The following is a 22,193-nucleotide window of genomic DNA, read 5'->3' as shown; positions in this document are numbered from 1 at the left end:
AATGGTAACATCTATGTTTCAGATCTTACCGTATACGCCTGGGGACTTCCATGTTTCCAAGGTAGGCATTGAATATATCACGGTTGAGTGGACATCCAATTTTAACGGTGGGTATCCTCAGATGTTCGACATATATGTAATGATCGTAGGGGACGATGGATGGGAACCTGGTATATTGAACATTTCAGATGTTGGACAGGGGACACGAATGGAATGCATTATAGGGGAACTCATGCCAAATACTGAATATATACTTAGACTGGACGTCTCCAATAAGCTGGGATCTGGACATTCAACACAGCTACGGTATTGGACTTTGGGTAAGACATTAAAGTAGACCACACAATCTGGTATGATCAACGCAACGTTTAACTATTTCCTCAGTCTTAACAGTGTATACTTGACATCATAAGTCTATCGAATGATAATGTCTCCATGCAAATCAAACGCACTGCATCGTCGAAGGCCCAGGGTTGATCGCAATATAGCGTAGAGTAACGATGAGCGTATGACACGTTCTATAACATAGTTATGACACGTGTTATGCCTAATGTATGACACGTGCTATGACATAGTTATGACACGTGTTATGCCTAATGTATGACACGTGCTATGACATAGTTATGACACGTGTTATGCCTAATGTATGACACGTGCTATTACATAGTTATGACACGTGTTATGACAACAAAATAGTTAATGTAATTTACATTTTTACCTAAAAATCGTAGTTTTTAGTCGCAATAGTTTGATCAATATAATGATAAAAATGAGATGAATTATAACACGTCGTATACATAATTTACCAATACAACTTCTTTATAAATTATATGAACGATGATAATTTACATATGTCCCCGATTGCCTTTCCTCAGCTCCACCTCGAATCACAGTTCTTAGGTTCCAGTGCGAAACATACATACATTTATTCCAAGTACGCGGTACGTTGATCTCAGTCACCCCGCCAGAGGCAGATAGGTGTGACATCATGGTAGACATCAACAGCAACACAACTACTGAAGTAATCCTATTATATGAACAACAAACTGTCGCCAGAGCTGAAGCCACCCATACAGCAGGAACATACAGGATACATCTAAACAATCTTCGGTGTAACCAAACAGGGGAGTATATTGTCAGAGCGTCGAAGTCCTTCAGAGATAACAGCGATGACGCCTACCGTTATGACCAGCCGTTTGAGCTTCGTGTTGCTTGTATGTGAACTATTGACCAGTTGCAATTATTTAAGCATTAGTTCGATTCTGTGGTAACTGAAAATATTGCATTGTGTATTGATATTGTGTACACTGTGAAAGACACGTTGAAACGATAAAACTGTTCGAGATCGATAAAAAATGCAATTCTGGGGCTAAAATAACGTTCGGGTATTTTTAAAAGTAATACAGAGTTGCGAAGTCTATAGCTTTCCACCAAGATGTCGCTTTGTGTAATGGACTAGATATTTGATTTGCTTCAAACGTGTTTAATACTGCCTATATGTAATGTTCGAATATCAGTGTCCGTATTAGTTTGTAGCTCAGTCCAAATACAATGTTCGCTTGTTTGTTTTCACGTAGTTCTGACTTTAAACTAAAATTGCAAGTTAAAAGTCATTCAATTCAGATGTATTTCAAAAAATCGTTTCTGATTTATTTTCTTACTGAGGACAGATTTTTTTTCTACTAGAATTCAAATGTGCTCACAAACGCCTTAAAAAGCGCGTGAGTTAACACATGTGATATCAGTCAGTGTTCACCTAGCAGTTGGAAGCTGTCCACTATGTATTACCTACAAGTATTTTACACGAAGTGTTTAGCTGTAGGTAATCTGAAATTAAAAACAAATCCCATGCATGGCAAGAAAATAGCAAAATAACGACAGTATTCCAATTAATGGTCGATATCTTCAAGTGTGTTACACCAAAAAAATTCGGAAAAAGTTTGCACGTGTTATCATTCCTGAAACATTTTAATGTTATCTTCCGAGATTTAACCATTTGGAACAGATAAATGATTAATCTATCTTGAACATATTGAAGTATTATGGGATCTAGCTGACAATGAATCCCTAGTCGCATCACATGAAAGAAAGATACCTCCTGTGAGAGGCTACATCTTGTAAGAGGGATGAAGCCATGGTCCAAACCCCGACATCCCCCTATTTTTTTATTGGGGAATAAAATAAAGAAAGCAAAAAAACAAAAGAGTAGCTATGCAAGAAGAGCAAAATAAAATTAGCTACACAACTTGCGTAAAAGTGGCACTGTCATAACTAAGGATTTTCTCAAAAAACGGTTTTTGAGAAGCATTATTTAAAAAAATCACAAAGTCGTATTTTTGTAACATAATTTAATAAATCATTCTAAGATACCCTGTCAGCTAGGATTTTGTATCGAGATATTTTGCATTAGAATATACAATACTACATAATTTCTATTCTGTAATACACCATAAAAGTGATACATTTAATGTATACTATCTTTTGCATTAAGGTTCGCCGAGAATATTATCCACTAGCAACAGAACAATTGGACTAACAAGTGGAAGATATAATACAGTCCCAATTAACGTGACAGTCATAGCGAACCCCAGTCCCTCTTTTGATTGGTCTGAAGGTGTGAGCAGCCTCCCTGTTCTAAAAACCAATTTATACACATATATCATCAGGGGTATTGTTGAAGCTAAGACAGTGACGGAGTACAGAGAAGATCATGTTAACATCACAAACGGCCTAGGACAGGTGTTAACTGTCACATTCCAGATTCGACCTGAAGGTAACCTTGTTTTGCAATATGTCTGTCAAAATGGTTCAGCTGTACACAATTCAATGACATCTATTTTTTTAATTTTGCTCTCATACTTATTCTAACTGTTTAATTAGCCGAATCATTTTCGCTATATCTACATGAAATGAAAATCCGAGAATGGCGCAAAATCCAGCGTTGTCGTGACGTCACAATAGAAACATAGACGTTGCGTATTGATTTGGAAATATAGTCCATTGGAAAATAAATACCATCGTACGTTTAAATTTTTACGTTTTTAAACGTTTTATTATACTTCATCAAGTAGTCAGAAAAATAGTAATCAATATTGATGTAACTTTATTTAATTCCATAGGGGTATGGGAATTCACACAGTTGGCAAACAGCTTATATTGCACACCGCTAAGGAATTGAAAAAATAATGGCATCAATTCTTGATTGACAAACGGAATCAAGATATTACAAACAAACTGCACTTATGAATCTGATCCGAGAAATCGAAAATATAAAAAAATTGAATTGATTAACGTCCTATTAACAGCCAGGGTCATGTAGAAACCCCAACCTGTCACTCAAATGATGCATAGTGTATGCATCCGTCTGTCCATTATTTAAGACGTCGGTCTTTTTGTCTGTCTGGATGTTGGCTTTAAGACAATAGTTTGAGAAGCAATATATTTTCTTGAACCCTCATATATAAGTAGTATGAAGCAGCACAGCACATATTAGCGTTGTTTTGCCAAATTCCAAAAGAAAGTCCCGGTCAAATGAATCCAATCGGAACATTACTCCACCTCTCAAACATAATATGAAAACCAAGCCAAAGAAATAATGTATAATCCAATGATTAAAAGTTCGTTCATAATAACACTAATAACCTTTAGATTATTAAAACGTCGATGACCCATTGAGCCAATAGCTCATGTCCCATGCGGGCTACATATTGACGTAGTACTTTGTTATGTTGGTTTGTTCATTTGTATACAATATACATGGTGATATTGCTTTCACCGGGACGTCTAAATATATGATACATTAATACGTAACAGTACAGTCACCAAGGCGAGATCAGATGTAACCTAACTGTTAATTAGGAGAGTGACCAAGTATCCAGATATAATCTAAACCAGATGAAAATAATACTTTGGATATCGCAAAAGCATAGGTTACATAACAGACGGAAATACCACTTAATACACTTTTGAAACTTCAAAAGTATAGGCTTAAAATAGACAGTAATAATACTTTTACGTCAGTTGTAGATACATTGTATCTCTAAGGCACAAGCTCTTGACATTAAAAACACAGCTTCCGATTACGGAATGTTTTTTTCTCTCATACCTCACAGGGTTATCCCGCGCTTGCTAGGGAAAAGATAACTCTTTTACCGGGGTAAGGAAAAGGCAGCTAACACGCGCTTGACAATGACGTCATCGATACATGCGTAGATTGTTACTGAGGACGCCATTAATTGTCAACACTATACAAATAATTTGTTATCTGATATTTTTTTAAATATGGGAGAAAAATAATCTTACATGGGTCTGCCAAACCTTGGTTTGACCAGCCAAAATCCTTCACTCGGGTTGAGATATCCTTGTCCACTTGACAGACCCATGTAAGGTTGTATTAATCTTCTGCTCAAAAAGATACTATATCAAACAAAGAATATATGTACTATTTAATACAATGTTCCAGGTGTACCTCAAACACCGACGGATTTCCGTGTTGCTAAGGTAGGAGTGAACAGTATAACGGTTACGTGGACATCAGTCTTTGACGGTGGTTATCTTCAAATATTCGACATATATATCATGGCTGTCGAGGACGTAGGATGGCGGCCCGGTGTGTTGGGTATCCCTGATCCTGGACAGGGCACACTTATGGAACATACCATAGGTAATCTCACATCTTATACAGAATATATACTTCGACTGGGTGTCTCCAATAAGCTGGGATCAGGAAATTCAACACAGTTACGGTATTGGACACTAGGTAAGATATTAAAAAGATCGTAACATGTTTCAGAAACAAATTACACTGTATGTACAGATACTGAAATGAAGAAGCAACTCAATTTTTTTTTTCAAAAATGTATTTTAATATTGCGTTTCTGAGAAACATGTTACAGAGTGTATTGGATTAATCGCTCAAAAGTTGTTTTTTAATTTAAGTTATTAAATGCTAAAATTTCACAATTGTAACCTGCAGGGGTCCTCAGGGGACATCATTGCTTCATCAATACTCAGAATGTGTTTACTGTTGATGAATTTTATTTTCGTTTGTAAAAACATTCAAACCATCAATCACCTCACCAATATTTTAGACAGTTGACATCAATAGTACTGTATCATTAATCAATGTCTGATAACTTTATATGCATATTTTTCCAAGTTCCTATTGTCACCATATCAGCTTTCAAACTGATACTGATGTATGGTCATGTTTGCTCTGAATGTATACTGCATAATTCGTCACACCTAACGTGCTTCTATATTCAGGCGTAGATAAATACAGGTTAAAAATTTTACAGTACCTTTCATGAACGTCATTATATTTGAAGTTCTTAGAAAAAAAACATAAAATGCACTTTTGGAAATATCTTATTTATACATTTCCAGATGTCCCCCAGAAAATCTTTAAGCTACCCTTCATCATACTTACCGTTTCTCTCGGAATTTTGATCATTGCTACGATTATCATAATCATTAGGATAACAACACATCAAAAAGCCAAACAAGGTAAGAATGCGTAGTAGTAAAATATCCTATCTTTATTGCAGCTATTTGGATGTGTGCAGTTGGATATTTGTTCTCTTCAAGAATTTACCAACATTGCATAAAACAACTTTATCAACATTGCATAAAACAACTTTACCAACATTGCGTAAAACAACTTTACCAACATTGCATAAAATATATCATTACTTTACAAAGATTAGTTAATCTACAATTATCAATTGCTAATTTGAACGTCATTTATAACAATAGGATACAAACAGTGGGAAATGATTGCTTCACACCGCTTTTTGTTTTTTGATATTTGCGGTAAAAGTATTGATAATTTGACAGTTCCAGCGTTTGTAATGCTATGCTAATAGAAAACTGTGTTAATATCCTTGTCACTGACTCTTTTTTTTTAAATTATAATTATAAATTAAGAAACTTGAAGCCGTAATAATGTCTCTGTATTTGTTTAAACAGAATCATGCACTGTAAGCAAAGTATTTTTATATGTATTTTTTGTTAATAAGGCACATATATACATACTTAAATATTTTACATGATGAGTATGGTGTATGATCTGTCGGCGGCGGAACTTCTTTAATTATCTAGTATTTGTTACCTTTAGTAAAAGACAGGTGTCCGGATCAGGGTCCAACCATTAATCATGCACTCCACCCTATTACCGATCCTAGTAATTCGAGTAAGTACTTCTAGTTCTGCTCATAGATAACAGTCTGTATATCTAATATAAAGAAAATCTTAGAATAAAATGCTACTAGATTTCTTAATTCTCCTTACAAATATATATCGAAATAAAATTAGTAGGAAACGTTACATATCAATCAATGATCCACATCCAATTTCAAGTTCATAGTTTTAAGATATTTTCTATTGAACTTTATCTACATGCACGATGATAATGTCAATTAAATAGATTACAACGTGTTCCATTTAGTGGGACATTCCAATTGGTTTGGTAAGAATACAACGTTTGTTTTGGTAAGAATACAACGTTCCGTTAAACGAAACGCGACTTTTTTTCTAAAGCGAACCGGTTCGCCTGATGGTTTCTTTCAACGAACTAACATTTGAGGATCGTATTTACTTTTTCAGTGGCCGAGGCTAGACCTCGTGTATATTATTCAGAAACAAAACAATACGACGCTGGTGCATCTATTTCAGTTGATATCCATAATGATTATCATGCTTTGTTCCATTGAGCGATCACGCTCCAAATTAGTACAATCGAACGTTGCACTAAATACACTTTAACATTAAAACGTCGTTGACTTGGTGTAACAATTTTTGAAATCTAGGGTAAAGTGTTATAATTACAGTAACACCCCGAGTCTAACCTACAAATTCAAGCAATCAGATAATTAAGTGTAAAAATTTAAGTAATCCTAGAGATAAGTTTGAAAGGAACATAAGGTGAAACGGTTTATGAACACCAACAAAACATTTAAACACAGTAAAAAAGAGGTTATACGAACTATGATTAATGTTGTTCAATTTACTATTATTTTTTAATACTTTAAGACCATGACCACGTGTATGCTTCTGTGGATGGGGAAGTAAGTGTCCAAACCACAGGAACACGACACAGAGCTGAGACGGAGGAAATCACACGTGAGTTGGTCACGTGTACATTATACGTTTAGGGTCTCTAACGTCTTCATTAGTTCAAACGCCTTCATAAATGCCTTCATTACTGCAAACGCCTTCATTAGTTCAAACCCCTTCATTAATGCAAACGTCTTCATTAATGCAAACGTCTTCATTAATTCAAACATCTTCATTAATCCAAACATCTTTATTAATTCAAACGTCTTCATTTATTCAAACACCTTCATTAATTCAAACGCCTTCATTAGTTCAAACGTCTTCATTAATTCAAACGTCTATTCATTACTGCAAACGCCTTCATTAGTTCAAACCCCTTCATTAATGCAAACGTCTTCATTAATGCAAACGTCTTCATTAATTCAAACATCTTCATTAATCCAAACATCTTTTATTTATACTATGGGAACTTTTTCGTTATTGATATGATCTATATTATCTTATCATGATGATTTTTTTGTTTTTGTTTTGAGATACTGTTACATTTGTAATAAGGATACTTACAATAAGCGATATACGTATACGAATACGGATAAGGATATTTATTGGTAGGGGAGCGACTATTATTCTTAAAATATTTCTTATCTACGTATTTAAATATTGAACTCAAAATAAACAAATACTACCGTAATTTGCATGATAGAACTAGAACAGCGTGTTAATACACCTACCATTATCTTTGGAAGGTTACTCGTTCAACCAAAAACACACGATCATTGCGTGGCTGTCGTGTATATTGTACCTGTGTCACAATGTGAACTATGCGATACCTAACGGGTAGGGTAACAAGGTTAACGTTACATTGTGCTACATTGCACATGATCGCTCCCCTCTCACTACATGTCCGTATACGTATGCGTACACGTATACCGCTTAAGGTTCATGTAAAGGCTTTTAACAGTGATATTTTGGAAGCCTAAAACTCATTACTGTGCTGCAATTGAACAGAACTAATTTCATTAATTGTTGGTATATACCCTGGCTAACTGTCAGTCTTACTGTTGATATGTAATTTGTGAAGCTGCTTGTAAAATTCAGTAAAATATGAGAAAATTGTATATTTCTGGAGAAGACATAGAACTCGTGTGAATTGCATTGATGGAACCAAACAAGCATGCCATCGTGTTCAGTTGTGAATATGCCAGGTACTCCAACAATTTGTTTGGCAAAATCGGACCAGCAAATAGCACAGGAGCATATTGTAGTAAATGCAAATGGCTGCTGTAAATGGCGGATCACAAATATCGCATATAAGAAGCTATCTCAATTGATACAAATGTTCTTATAGACACCATAAGGTACTATGAACATGACAAGAAGACTCTTCACGAAAAAAATAGTTCAAACGATCTGTTTGGGGCGAAAATGCAAATTTCCAGAAAGAGTCTCAAAGTCCACATTTTAACTATTTTTTTTCGTAAATAGTCTTCTTGTCATGTTCAGAGTACCTTATAGTGTATATAAGAGCACTTGTATCAATTAAAATGTCTTCTTATATGCTATATTTGTGATCCGCCATTTAAAGCAGCCATTTGCATTTACAACAATAGGCTCCTGCGCTATTCGCTGGTCCAATTTTGCCAAACAAACTGTTGGAGTACCTGGCATAGTCACTACTGAACACGATAGCATGCTTATTTGGTGCCATCAATGCAATTCACACGAGTTCTATGTCTTCTCCAGAAATATACATTTTTCTCTTATTTTACTGAAATTTACAAGCAGCTTCACAAATTACATATCCACAGTAAGACTGACAGTTAGCCAGGGTACATACCAACAATTAATGAAGTTAGTTTTGTTCAATTGCAGAACAGTAATGAGTTATAGGCTTGCAAAATATCACTGGTTAAAGCCGTTACATGAACCTTAATGCGAACACCCTATTAGGGCTATTTGCAAAAAGTGGTATACGTATACGTATACGGATACGTATTTGAAGGGGAGCAATCATTATTCATGATATATTGCAGATATTATATTGTCGATAGTAAATTTGATTTCATACAAATATGTACAAAGATATTGAACGATTCTGTGTGTATCTTGAATTGGTCATACATGCTCTTTAAATGCTTTCCCTTTTGATCATAAATGTACGCTACTTTCTCTGTATATGGGTAAATGTAGGAATAAAGATGTAAACAGGTCGTTAATAAGGCGGCTTATTTCGGCGACAGTTCAACAATGCACCATACCGTAATGCGACAGTATGTTTGCATTGCACATTGTCACATTTTCGCTAATCACTTGGCGCATCGTCGCTCTTCGCTTGGCGCACTGTCGCATTGTCGCTATTTGCTTAGTGAATTATCGCACTGTAGCATGACGCATTGTCGCACCTTTTCAATGATCCATGCGACAGTGCTCCAAGTGAAGAGCGACATTACGCAGTACGACAATGCGCCATGCGACAGTCTTTGTGTCGCATAGCGCATTGCCTCACGATTGCATTGCGCATTGTCGCCTCTTCGTTTGGCGCATTTTCGCTTATCACTTGGCGCATTGTCGCTCTCTCTTGGCGCATTGTCGCTCTCTCTTGGTGCATTGTCGCTCCCTCTTGTCGAACTGTCGCATGGTGCATTGTCGCTCTTCGCTTGACGCACTGTCACATTGTCGCTCTTCGCTTGGTGAATTGTCGCACTGTCGGATGACGCATTGTCGCACCATTGCAAAGTGGCGTCGCGACTGGCGCCAATGATCCATGCGACAACGCGCCAAAGGAAGATCTATAATGCGCCATGTGACAGTGTGTTTGTCACATGGCGCATTGTCAAATGACACATTGTCGATCTTCGCTTAGAGCACTGTCATATGACGGCGTCACTAATGCGATAGTGACGCTCCTTTACGGTAGTACACCCAGGTACACACGTGTCATGCAACGATCGTGCATTCTAAGTCAAGCAGATAGCTATCCAGAGACTGCATTGAAAAATATACGCTAAGATATTCACAACCAATAACATCTAATCGAAAGATATTACGATAATAGTAGTTTAATTATAAATTTACAACAAACTTTATAAATAATGATTACTACCCTTCAAATACGTATCCGTATACGTATGCGTATACCGCTTAAAGTAACTAGCCCTATTGTAATTATCCGTAATACAAGATCATAATCCTGCTTATTAGGTGTCATGTGCCATACGTTTCCAATAAGTTTTATTTGGTATATAATACAAAGGGCACATCTTACCATATATTGCACAATTGTATTCCTGAGTAATGAAATATTATACTTTCGAATAATCCTGTTCAATCGTGTCTTAAATTTAAAAAAGAGTTTTGTTTTTATATAAATGAATTTATATTAATATATTTTCATCACCCAACTTCACTCTCACTGGCTATCATTATATATGATACATATTCAGAAATCACATCATCACTTACTGAAAACATTGCCCTACAAAACTGTCAGTTAATATATACAGTATAAACAAATTATCGCACTCTACAGGTCACCAGTATTTTTATGCCTCAGTGAACGAAGGAAGTCTGAACTCAAGGACAAGAAATCTGCATGGAAACGAAGGTATCAAATTGCTTTAATATTATTTCATTTTATTGCAACACTTACCAAGTATGTTCACAAAGTTGTTTTAATTTATGATAGATGAACCTTATACAAAGTCTCAACATATGATCGCCTTTCTCCGCCATAACTGTGGTCAGTTAGAAGCTGATATGTACTGTAGTAAGAATTAATCCCATGGCATATTTTCAATTACTAATTCAATAATTAAATGTCTGAGATATAATACAACCACGAACTATTATCAAGAAAACATTCACCCGTGCATTTCTTTTGCTGGTTAACGTTCGGTCAAGATTTGTCTTAATCTACCTCATCTGTATTGAATTGCGCTATACCAGCTGAACCGAACCGGTACAAATGGATGGTGTCTTCCGAAAAGCATACCGCTTGGATCCAAGATGGCGACCCGATTTATTACATTTGCTCTCGACATTCCCTTTCTGATAAACAATAATCAAGACGTATGCAGATTTACATTCGTTCACTAAACCTTTAGCTAAGATTGTCTCCGCTATTCCGTATTGCATATTACAGAGTTAGCTCCCTTGCGGGCAGGTATCGATTGTTATGTCGTTATTTTATTAACACAATTCACGTCGTTTTCTCCGAGACGCAAGACGTTATGCTCCCTAAAACATGACGTCACAATCAATACTTACCTGCAAGTGAAGATAACTATACGTAATATTCAAATTCGGAATTGCCGAGCAGCTGTTTATGTATTTGAATGCACTTTGATACGTTTTAGTAAATATGCTTTTATATCCGGTATGATCCATTTTGAAAAACCCAAACTAAACTTATATTTGGAAGCATAAGGATGTGTATTGAATTGATATCGGAATATTTCCAAATGATTGATCGATTGGATCATTATTTGAACAGTTCCTTAAATATTGTATTCCCTATTCTGAATGGTTGACGTTGATTTTTTTCGCTTTTTTCAAATTGAATACATTTTCAACTGATTTTTATTCTAGATGACACCGCAGTTGCAACAGATGGAGACAGACAGTATTTAGAGATTATAGAGATGAGAGGATCAGAGGGTAAAGAACAGATATTTTCTACTTAAATGTATTTAGAACACACGAGGGAGCATTATACGAGCTTGAAAATCTGGAGTTTGTCATCACAACACCAATCTGATTAAAACCAGCTGTTTGATACTCCGCTAACTTCATGTAGCGGAGTATCAAACAGCTGATTTTAATCAGATTGTCACAACACATATCGCATATTGAAATTGAAGATTAATTAACTGTTGTGTGAAATGTGATAAGCTAAAATGTTGGGTTTTTTTTCTCAATTGTTGATATTTTTTTTTTATTTACTTTTTTCTTTATTCGTATTAAGTACATTTCCAACTGATTTTTATTCTAGATGACACTGCTACTGCAACGGCTGGTGAACGGCAGTATTTAGAGATCATAGAGATGAAAGAATCAGAAGGTTGATATATATTTTAAACTATTTTATTTCACGTTTTATCTGTGTACATTGGGTAACGAGAGTCTATTTTATTGTTTTTGAATGTTCTATATTGTTTCAGTTTTGTTTTAAATTGTCTTTTTGCATACAGAAACGTAAAATGTATTTACACTTTTCCACAATATTGAATTATGATGCAAAGATCGACTGATTAATGCACGGGTATATTCATTGCATTTTCATGTTGACTTTTTTGACAATTGTTTATACTAGGTGGCGCCGACAGTTTTCATTATTTGCAGATGGATAAACCAAAAGGTACTGACGTACAATATTTTAAAATAGAAAACAAAAACATCAAATTCAACGTCTAATAGTATTAAATCTCTAACAGTTATGAAAAAAATATACATGATAACTATGAAGAATAAGAGAAAAAATATTAATTTTCAACCTGTTAACTAAGATAATGATTACCTCTTTTCATTCAACTTGTGTTAAATATTATGTTCCAATCGGCAGACTGTGTCGCTGTCGGGAACAGATACACAATTCATAACGTATACGTGTGGTCTTAGCTCTGTATTCTGCTCTGTTAGAGTTTAATTAAAATTGTATTATCCATTTAGCAGCTGAGTATATATGATATACATGTTATAACTCCCGAGTATGCTTCGGAATTAAAAAAAATACAATCTAGTTAAATACATGTCTATACTTTCACTCCTTTTGTAAAGGATATAACAGCATCCCATTAGGGGTCATGTCCTGGGGACCTTTTGAATTGATGAATCAAATTACTGCTTCTTCCAGTATCTTGGAAGCGAAGTTTAGGGGACAGAACAAGTTTTAAAGAGCTGCCCGAATTATTTCCGAGTGTGTAGTCATCTCGCCCAGAGAACACAATATATCTTAATATATGTATGTGAGCTGGAATGAAATGTTGATATATCTAGGTGGTTGAAATGCAATTTGAACCGGTGAACGGAGAGTGTCAATAATTATTATTATGACAATAACGATGGCTTTTTTTGTTATTTCGTGTTATTAAGCGAAAGTGATTGCAATATCTTTCTATGATAATGACTGTTTTGTTTTTTGTTTTTTGTTGTTTTTTTTTTTTTTTTTTCAACAAAATGTACTTCATATTTATTTTAAGTATGATTTTGTAACTAATTAGTCTCCATTTCTTTTGTTTCAGATAACATTGATGGTATGTCCCTGGATGCAGACATGCAATATATAGAGATGGGAGCATCCGAAGGTAAGAAATCGTGGTTTTTACACTTACAGGTAAACTGTTTTAAGTTTACAATGCAATCGGAAGGTGAACATACCTCCATTTCTCGAAACAAACTTAAGTATTGACTTAAAGCTGACAATGCAAGTTAAAAACATGCATTTGAAATTAAAAAAAAAAATTATTAACGAAATATTTTTTTCAAAAATTGTTTCTGAGACATCCCCTAGTTATGACAGTGTGGTATCTAAGGAAGTGGCAGCCATTTTTCTTTTGCTCTGCTTAGTAACCTTCACTGGCCAACCCCCTATATAAAGCATGGGACACTTGACACACGTGTGTCATTCTAAACATGTCTTGTCTCTGATACACATGCCCCGATATTAGAAATAACAATGTCAAATTGAAAATAAACATTGCACTAACCTGCAAATATATCATTGAAGTAATAGATGAATGCGTTGTCAGCTATATCCCAACATATGTCCAATACGAACTAATAAAACACTTCATTATACACGAAGTTTTACACGTACATGTACATCGACACGTGTGTGTCCTTGATAGTTGTCGCTCGTTCGGGTCAGGTACGTAGTCACGTGTATACGGTCAGTTGAGTGCATCGGGTACGATGACATACGTGGAGATATGTGTACGGATTATTGTTTGGATTTCTATTCACTTGCGTTGAAATTTTATTTTGAGAAACATCTAAATGACAACTTAGAGGAGTTGACATGTTAATTGCTAAAAAAAGGTCCCATATAGTTTTACAGGTGAGGGTTTTGTTTACCTAATTTTAGGTGATATATACTGTGGAATGCTAGGTGTATAGGTACATGAATGAGCGCACGTGTGTCGATTCACGCGCTTTATATAGGGGTCGTCGGAATGTAAAACAAAAATGGCTGTCCTCAACCGGGGAATGTCTCACAAACGATTCTTGAACAACGAGTATACTTATTTAAAATTTAAAAAAAATCATTTTGATAATTTTAACTTGCATTGTCAGCTTTAAGTCTGCACTTTTGTTTCGCGAAATTGGAGCGAGTGCGTAAAGTTGCCATCTGTGGTACATGTACCGTCATGAGTCTAAATATAAAGGAATTAATGTAGACAATGTAATTCATTAAAATATTGGATCAATACTCATACAATCTCCTATTTTATTTACATTTATGCTATTTTCTGATTGATAAGTAAGGTGTGATGAAAAAGAATGAGAAGATGCCGACGACCACATTAACAACCATCATTGTTTCCACTTGCGAGCTCTAGGGTTCGAATCTAATTCCTTAGAAGTTTCAAAATTCAAACATACATGAATCACACGAAGACAATAATATCTTAATTTGTTTTAATGTTTTTACCATTGGTCAGGTGGCACCAAAGTGTTAACGGCCAGTGACACAAACGATATCATGTATGACAGGGAAGAAGGTAATACTTGGAAGTTATGTAAAATACTTGATTTGTGCACGATACGTTATCACGTTTTTGCATGATGCAGAGTAACCTCCCTTTCGGCTAGGTATCTATTGTTGGTCCTTATTTTGTGAGCGAAATTCACGTCGTTTTCCCGAGAACTATGACGTGACGCTCACAAAATAATGAGGTCGCAATGAATACCTACCCGAAAGGGAGATACATCTGCAAAATGTAATTACAGAATAGGAACACACATTGTATCAAATTATTTTAGATGTACACGATACGTTGCAGGAGGATGATACACTATCAAATTTCTAAAATTAATAATAATAAAGATTGCATTGATAACAGTCATCATGCTTTTTTAAAATAACTGTAACGGTTTTACGGAATTTCACACGATGTTTTATGCATACCATTTCTTCAGGTTCATTTATTAAGTTATTTGGCAAGTATTCTTTCAAACAAAAACGTTCAATTGCGAATTTCACTAACAAATACGACAAGTTACAAAACCAATTTTTCAGTAATGCATGTTTAGGGATAAATTAAAAAGGCATTCTAAACAAGTAAAGAGAACATGAATTTTTTTCACCTTTTTGTTTTAGTTTTTATTAAAACATCTGTCCTCATATTAACGTATTTCACAGTGTACCATAATTCGATTCTTGTAATTTAATTCAAAATTGCAAGACTATCTTTTTATTTGTGGCCGCACACGTACATTACTGCAGTTTTACTATGGAATACTCTAGGTATGGATACGACGACAGTAATAGTAAAAACTAGGGTGTATTGATAGCGTGGTTGATGCAGTTTAAAAATAATTGATGTTGATATTTCATAATTCTATAATTGTAAATCAATATGATGAAACTAATACATGCGAAAGGGAAATGTGTTGTTTAGCTCGTAAAATAAATGGATATAAACTATGCTTAGTAACAATAATGTCGACGGGGCTAGTCGAGATAAGTGTATAGAATATCATCTTTTATCGTACGTGCATATGACATATGTGAAGTCTCCACGATTCCTACATTTTAGGCCATGTTATTCACCAAATAACTTATGTCTGATCACAGTCTGTATTTAATAATTACTCAGGTGTGGAGCTTAATAATTATTCAGGTGAGGAGTTTCTATAAAGTTAAGCCACCTCTTATAGTGTCATTGTTAAGAAGGGAATATTAACCAATTAACACAGTGCAGTTTCTTTATTTTATTCTATTTCTGATTGATTATTGTTTTTTTTATTATCATTATTTATTTTCTATTTTTTTAAATTGGTTTTTATTTATTTTATTTTTTATTCATTTTAATTTTGTATTTAAAGGATGATTTTGCATAATGTATGTTCTTCAAATTAGATTCCACGAATTTATAACAAATAAAATAAGTTTTTTTTTCTTAAAGGTGGGGTTGCAAAATCCGCCCACGCGCCGATTTTTTTTCAAATTTTGCAGTGTTAAAGGTCTTGGTACTTAACTATTTTTTATGTGCTTTTTATTCATTTTGTATGTTTCAAAAAGGCATAAAGGGTCTAAAATGATGTTTTCTAAAATTACTTTGGGTATGTGGCAAGGGGACCCCTTGTGTCCATCTTTTGAACATAATTTTTATTTTTTAATTATTTTTGTTACTAAAAGATACTTCATTCTTTATTTCATATCCATTTATAATGAAATATACGAATTATTTTTACGACAAATTGATGTTGAAGCAAAAAAACCTCAAATTTTTGTCAGGATAAAAATTGAGGATATTGGGTTTGCTCGAAATATTTGACATGTTATTGATTTTGTCCACACTTTTAAACCATTTTAAAAACATACTATAGGTATAATCCTATAACACATACTTTTTCAAAAAAATTGAAATACGGGAAAATCGCATTTCATAGGCTGAAATGTAGCGAGGGGAATTTTCTAAAAAAAACAAAAAAAAACCAATATTTGCCATAGTTGACCATAAATTGATCATAAAGACCATAATAAAACAACAGTTAGTGATATGATTTTTTGTTAACTAACATATGTACTATAAAATTAATGCATTTCTTTTCATGCATCTTCCCTAACAGTACAAAAAAGCCTAACAACTAGATATGCTCTTGGGTGAATAAAAAAGTTTTTCTTTTCGTATCAGAAATCAAATAAGTATTGGAAAGAAATATATTTTCGTCAGCAACTCAAACTCAAAAGATACAAATTAAGATTATCCATCTCTCTTATGTAGATAGAAACTATCTTAAATTGAATTCAAAATGATTAAAGAGAGAAACAGAGTTAGATTTGATTTTCAAATAAAATATGTATCATTTAAAAATAATACCAGCACCACAAAGGCTACAATATTAATTTTGAGCAATCAGACGGCTTTTATTTCGAAACAATGGCAACGATGTATTTAAAACTGTAACTATCTCATTCGGCATACAACATATGTACTAATTTTCACTAATATCTAATAACATATAAATTTCAACCAATCAGAGACCTCCATTTTGTTTACATGGCAACCAATCTTTTAAAAAAGTATTCCATGTTATTCAGCATATTTTATAACCCATATATACCAATTTTCACTTAAATCTGACAATATCTAAATTTCAACCAATCAAAGGCCTCCATTTTGTTTCCATGGCAACTCATTATTTTGAAAGTGTTACCATGTTATTCAGCATACCTCGTAACCTCTATATACCAATTCTCACTTAATTCTGACGTCATTTAAATTTCAGCCAATCAGAGGCCTCCGTTTTGTTACCATGGCAACCAATATTTTAAAAGGTGTTACCATGATAATATTTAGCAATAAAAATTATTACTGTACACTGATTTTCACTGATATCGGACTCTGGAATCATAAACAGGAAATGCATAACTAGGTATACTAACAAAGAAGTGGTCCGTTGCTACATGCACTCTCTATTTTTAAGTCACTCAAAAACAATTTTCCCGGATTTCAATTTTGAACCTAATTTACACATGGACAGAAAATGTCATGGGAGTATTTTTAAATGGGGAGTAAAATTGTGGACAAAACCAGTAACAGGCTGAAATGAGATGACAAATAGCAATGTTTCGTTTTTGTTTTTTCCAAAAAGTGTTACTTTTTCGTAAAAAATATTATTTCAAACAAAATTTTCCGTTAAAAATCTAAAAGAAATGACTTAAATATAAAATATACGATCTACTCAAATGATTTATGAATAAAAAATGTATACTATTTAACAAAGGTTAATTTTTTGGCATGTTTGTGCAGCTAGTTTTAATGACAATGACTACAAAGAATTCAGGCTCTTTGGGCCTTTTAGAAAACACAAAAGGAAAAAGAAGTGTCATTTTAAAGGGACAACTAGTATTACTTTCATTATGCAAAGTTTCAAAACAATTGGGTTGTGGGCAGTTTCTATGGGATTTTTAACATTAGCTTGAACACCACCTTTAATTTAAATCGGGAAAATAATTAAAAAAAAACAGCTGCAAGATTTGTGTTGTTTATACATTTCTGTGCAAAATACTTTCACCAGATGCAACGTCATTTTCAATTGATCCAGTCAACTGATGACCAATGACATGGATTGGTGCAAACAGTTTTAAGCAATGTTAATTTTCCAATTCTAACATGTAACACTGTAAACTTTTGATAACGCATGCAAGTGTGGTTAGTTAACGCTTATTTTGCTGACATTTAACCCTCATATATGGGACTTGAAAAATAAAAACCAAATATAAATCTTACTTCTATTATTACATTATTACATTCCGCACCGAAAATTAATAAAAAAAATCACAACAAATTGGATTATTGATCAATTCTGATGAACGTCTACCTTTCCTGTGTTTTCTTTTTTCAGAAAAGAGGCATTTGTATCTAAAACCAAAGGCGCCACGTCCTGTGACCAATATCAAAACAAGTAAACGATTTTTGTTATTGTATATTGTAATATATCATCAAATTTATCACTGGGAAATCATTACATAATTTGTGGGGTTTTAATTTTCGTGGATGTTATGATTTTGTATCCAAATCAACGAAAATATTTCCCACGAAATTTAATCTGTTTTAAGAATTATAGTAATGATTACATGAACGTACACTACGAACCCCTGGGCCGTTTTCGTTTATTCGGAACAACCGGCTCGACCGTTTGTTAAAGTCATCATTTCAAGTATAAATCCCGCACTGTTTAATATAGGTATATGAGGTCTATATCAAGGCTCGTCTGAACACAGTATAAAATCATTAGATCGGTGTTTGATTCATAATCGAACAACTAGGTCCAACCACTTAAACCGTATAATCGAAAGCGGCCCTGGTTAAAATGTCAGGGTAATTAAAATATATTTTCAAAATCTTAATTATATTACATTAGAATCCAAATTTGGTATAATTAGTGGATAGAATGTCATTTTAATGGATCTACTGGAGATAGATTCGTGTGTCGAGTGTTAAAACGGCAAAATTCATGATTTAATCTCCAGTAGATTAATGACAAATGACATTCTATCCCCATTCTAAAATTATCCAGCATGTAGTGATGCACACATGCCGTATTTCCCCTTATAAATTACCACAAATCATCTTCCATAAATAAATTTGAAATCGCCCGCTTCATTCCTATCAACCAAGCAACCAAATGTGGATACGAAAAATGAAATGAAAAACAGTAACACGACACGTATCGAAATTAAAAAAGGTTTTTAAGTGTAAACGACTGAATTATGTCCCCTTTGAATTGTCTTACCAATCATTTGTGTTTTATGTATAAATTTAACAAACATAGAGGTTCTTTTTGTTACAAACAAGGTGACGAAGAAGATAACACCGAAGTAAAAGTTCCAGTAGGTGAGTGTTTTCAACTTAATTCATAAGTCAATTGCTTCATAACATGTGTAATCTGAATTATAGAGGATTTTAAACTAGGTTATTTGCATATTCGAAGAAAGGACTTTTAACTTTAATGGTGGAAATAATGAAAAAATACTACTTACTCTTTAGAAGTCAGATGCTCGTGATAATCTTATTATATAACGATGAATAAATTGTTTTTAAATACAAAGGTAGAAATATATCGAGATAACGTAGTAATATGAAACATTTTTTAATGTAAAGTAGAATGACAAAAAGTTAATAAAATGTTTTTTATATCTGAAATTTGAATGTGAAAACTTTAATTTTTTCTTTTCTTTTATTCATTAGGGGATGGAAACGAGTATACTAAATTAAAAATTCCAAGAGGTAAGGAATCATTTATATATATTCAAAATAATCATTTTTGTCACAAAAAAATAATAAGCGAATTACCAAATTTCTAATCTTTATGTGAAAGTAATTTGTCAAATTGATCTTTTTATTTTGAAGGTGGTGCACACTTGTATGGCGTACCTCTCGCTCAACTTGAGGCCAACAGTGCAATCCCAGACGTAGGTGTTCGATAATCCCACATGTCAAATTATTGACAAAAATTTTATTACCTAATCGTAGACTGGGGTACCAAGATCTTCAATTTTCTAGGAAGTCCCAGACTTAATACATAATTGCATGAGAAATCATGAAATAACAAACTAAGGTGGATAACGTGGTTAGTGGTGAGACAATTGTATATCTTTAAATGAAATAAATGTTATCTAGTATTCATATCCCATTAGATTATCTCCCCGCAAATTATTTAGGATGGCAATATTAACCAATAACAACAACATTTCTATGATTTACTCCGTTTAGGTAGACACAGAAGAAGGCATGACAGAGACTTTAACCAATCAAAAAGGCGACAGTGATTCCGACTACGATGAAGCAGTGTCTAAATAATTGGCTTACAATGATTTATCTAAAACATCCAAGACGAAGAATTTAAATCCAGACTACTCCTGTGCCAAGGTTACGTTCTAAGCTACGCTCATCTTTTATTCGGGCTGTCAAAGGACTTACTGCACATCGAATCTTAAATAATGTTGAAATGAAAATAAGTTAAATGAATTGACTAGTAACACATCTATATGCCATGTGTAGTAATCTGAGTATCACTTCAACTGAAATGACTGCAAAGTTCATAGAAACGATGATCATGTGATAATTTTATCACAAGAGGCATATCTACTTGAATTAGAAACAAATATTGTTGATCTATTATCTAAACGCAGAAGCATTTAAACTTACTTATAGTATTAAATATATTGATACTGAAATGTTATATTTTAATTATATTGTATCTATTATATTATATTTGAATGGTGTTAAGTTGTATTCCAGAGTAATCCATTATAATTAAATGAGGTAATATTTGTTTTTATTTACTTAATGTGATAAGCCTGACTATGGCGTGAATTCTGACGCTATCGTAACATCACAATAGAGACATTGGTCTTACGTATTGATTTGGAAAAAATAATCCCTTGAAAAAACAACGTAGTTTCACATGAAAATATATTTTATCAAGTAGATTTAAAAAAAGTAAGCATTGATGTGAATTTTTTCATCGGGTTCTTTGCGGATTCACACAGCTTTCTACTCCTATAAATGTCGACACCAATGCTTAAATGAAATAAAAAAATAAATTCATCATTAAATATTAGCAACTGTTTGTAACCAAATAAAATTCACCGTAAACGGGATTCATTAGCATTATAGAATTTATAGATAACGCCTATACATAGTTTTTTAGCATCTATGAGTATGATCAATTTCTATATTTCGTTTGCACTCTTTTCAATGTTGAACAATCATGTGTATGGCCACTTCAGGACAAGACTGATAGGTAAGGTGAAGTGATCTTGACATCATGATATGTCCGCTTTTAGCACCAGTTTATCAATCAATTCCGTCACGGTAATGGAAATGTTGTTCGGTCAAAATTTATCGTGTCAGCCGAACAAAGTGCGCGCAACGTTTACACCACGTGTTGTATAAATACATCGTTAATTAACAGGTAAAATAATTGTAATTAATTGATAGTTAAATGACACCCGCCTATTGTGGTAGAAACAAGATCTAACTGAGACTTAACTAAATAACAACATGTATTATAATTACACTAATATATATAGTCTAAATACAACACGATCAGTTCAACCGGAAGTTTTCACTTCAGGACAACGGAAGAAATAAAGCCCTCCAACTTGAAAGTAAAGGATTTTGAAGTAGCCTGTAAGATCGGGGACACGGTCGTTTTGATAATGAAATACTTAGCAGATCGGAACACATTGTTTAAAGTCCTTGATAAATCGTGCAAATATTAAAAACTACATATACATGTAAGTATATGGTCATCCTTTAAGTATTTAACCTAGTTACTAATATGATGGATGCTCTCGGTCATGGTAGAGACACGCCGGATTCTAAACTAGTAGTTGTTTGTCCTACATGGCGCTCGGTACACCGTAAATGATATATACCATCGTACTTGTGTCTGTGACGTCAGTG

The 22,193-nt window shown here is 33.7% G+C and overlaps 1 protein-coding gene across 1 annotated transcript; it reads left to right on the top strand.

Moving 5' to 3' along the window:
* The first annotated feature begins 1 nt into the window (after position 1).
* Positions 2 to 21,747, top strand: LOC138306623 (uncharacterized). The gene is made up of 18 exons (XM_069247061.1): positions 2 to 320; positions 876 to 1,214; positions 2,492 to 2,773; positions 4,463 to 4,759; positions 5,386 to 5,505; positions 6,116 to 6,190; positions 7,030 to 7,119; positions 10,583 to 10,657; positions 11,641 to 11,709; positions 12,044 to 12,112; positions 12,365 to 12,409; positions 13,293 to 13,355; positions 14,712 to 14,771; positions 18,625 to 18,684; positions 19,578 to 19,616; positions 19,971 to 20,009; positions 20,133 to 20,198; positions 20,500 to 21,747. The coding sequence occupies exons 1-18, from the start codon at positions 2 to 4 to the stop codon at positions 20,580 to 20,582; spliced, it is 2,190 nt and encodes a 729-aa protein (XP_069103162.1). The 3' UTR covers positions 20,583 to 21,747.
* Positions 21,748 to 22,193: the final 446 nt, after the last annotated feature.

This window comes from Argopecten irradians, chromosome 13 (genome assembly GCF_041381155.1).
Source record: "Argopecten irradians isolate NY chromosome 13, Ai_NY, whole genome shotgun sequence".
Taxonomy (NCBI): Eukaryota; Metazoa; Mollusca; class Bivalvia; order Pectinida; family Pectinidae; genus Argopecten; species Argopecten irradians.
This window is presented reverse-complemented; position numbering and strand designations above follow the sequence as displayed.

Excerpts from the sequence above, each read along its gene's own strand:
- LOC138306623 (XM_069247061.1), top strand. The coding sequence starts at position 2 with ATGGTAACATCTATGTTTCAGATCTTACCGTATACGCCTGGGGACTTC. Across the intron at positions 4,760-5,385 it reads GTTACGGTATTGGACACTAG|ATGTCCCCCAGAAAATCTTT; the intron begins GTAAGATATTAA and ends ATACATTTCCAG. Across the intron at positions 18,685-19,577 it reads TGTGACCAATATCAAAACAA|GTGACGAAGAAGATAACACC; the intron begins GTAAACGATTTT and ends GTTACAAACAAG.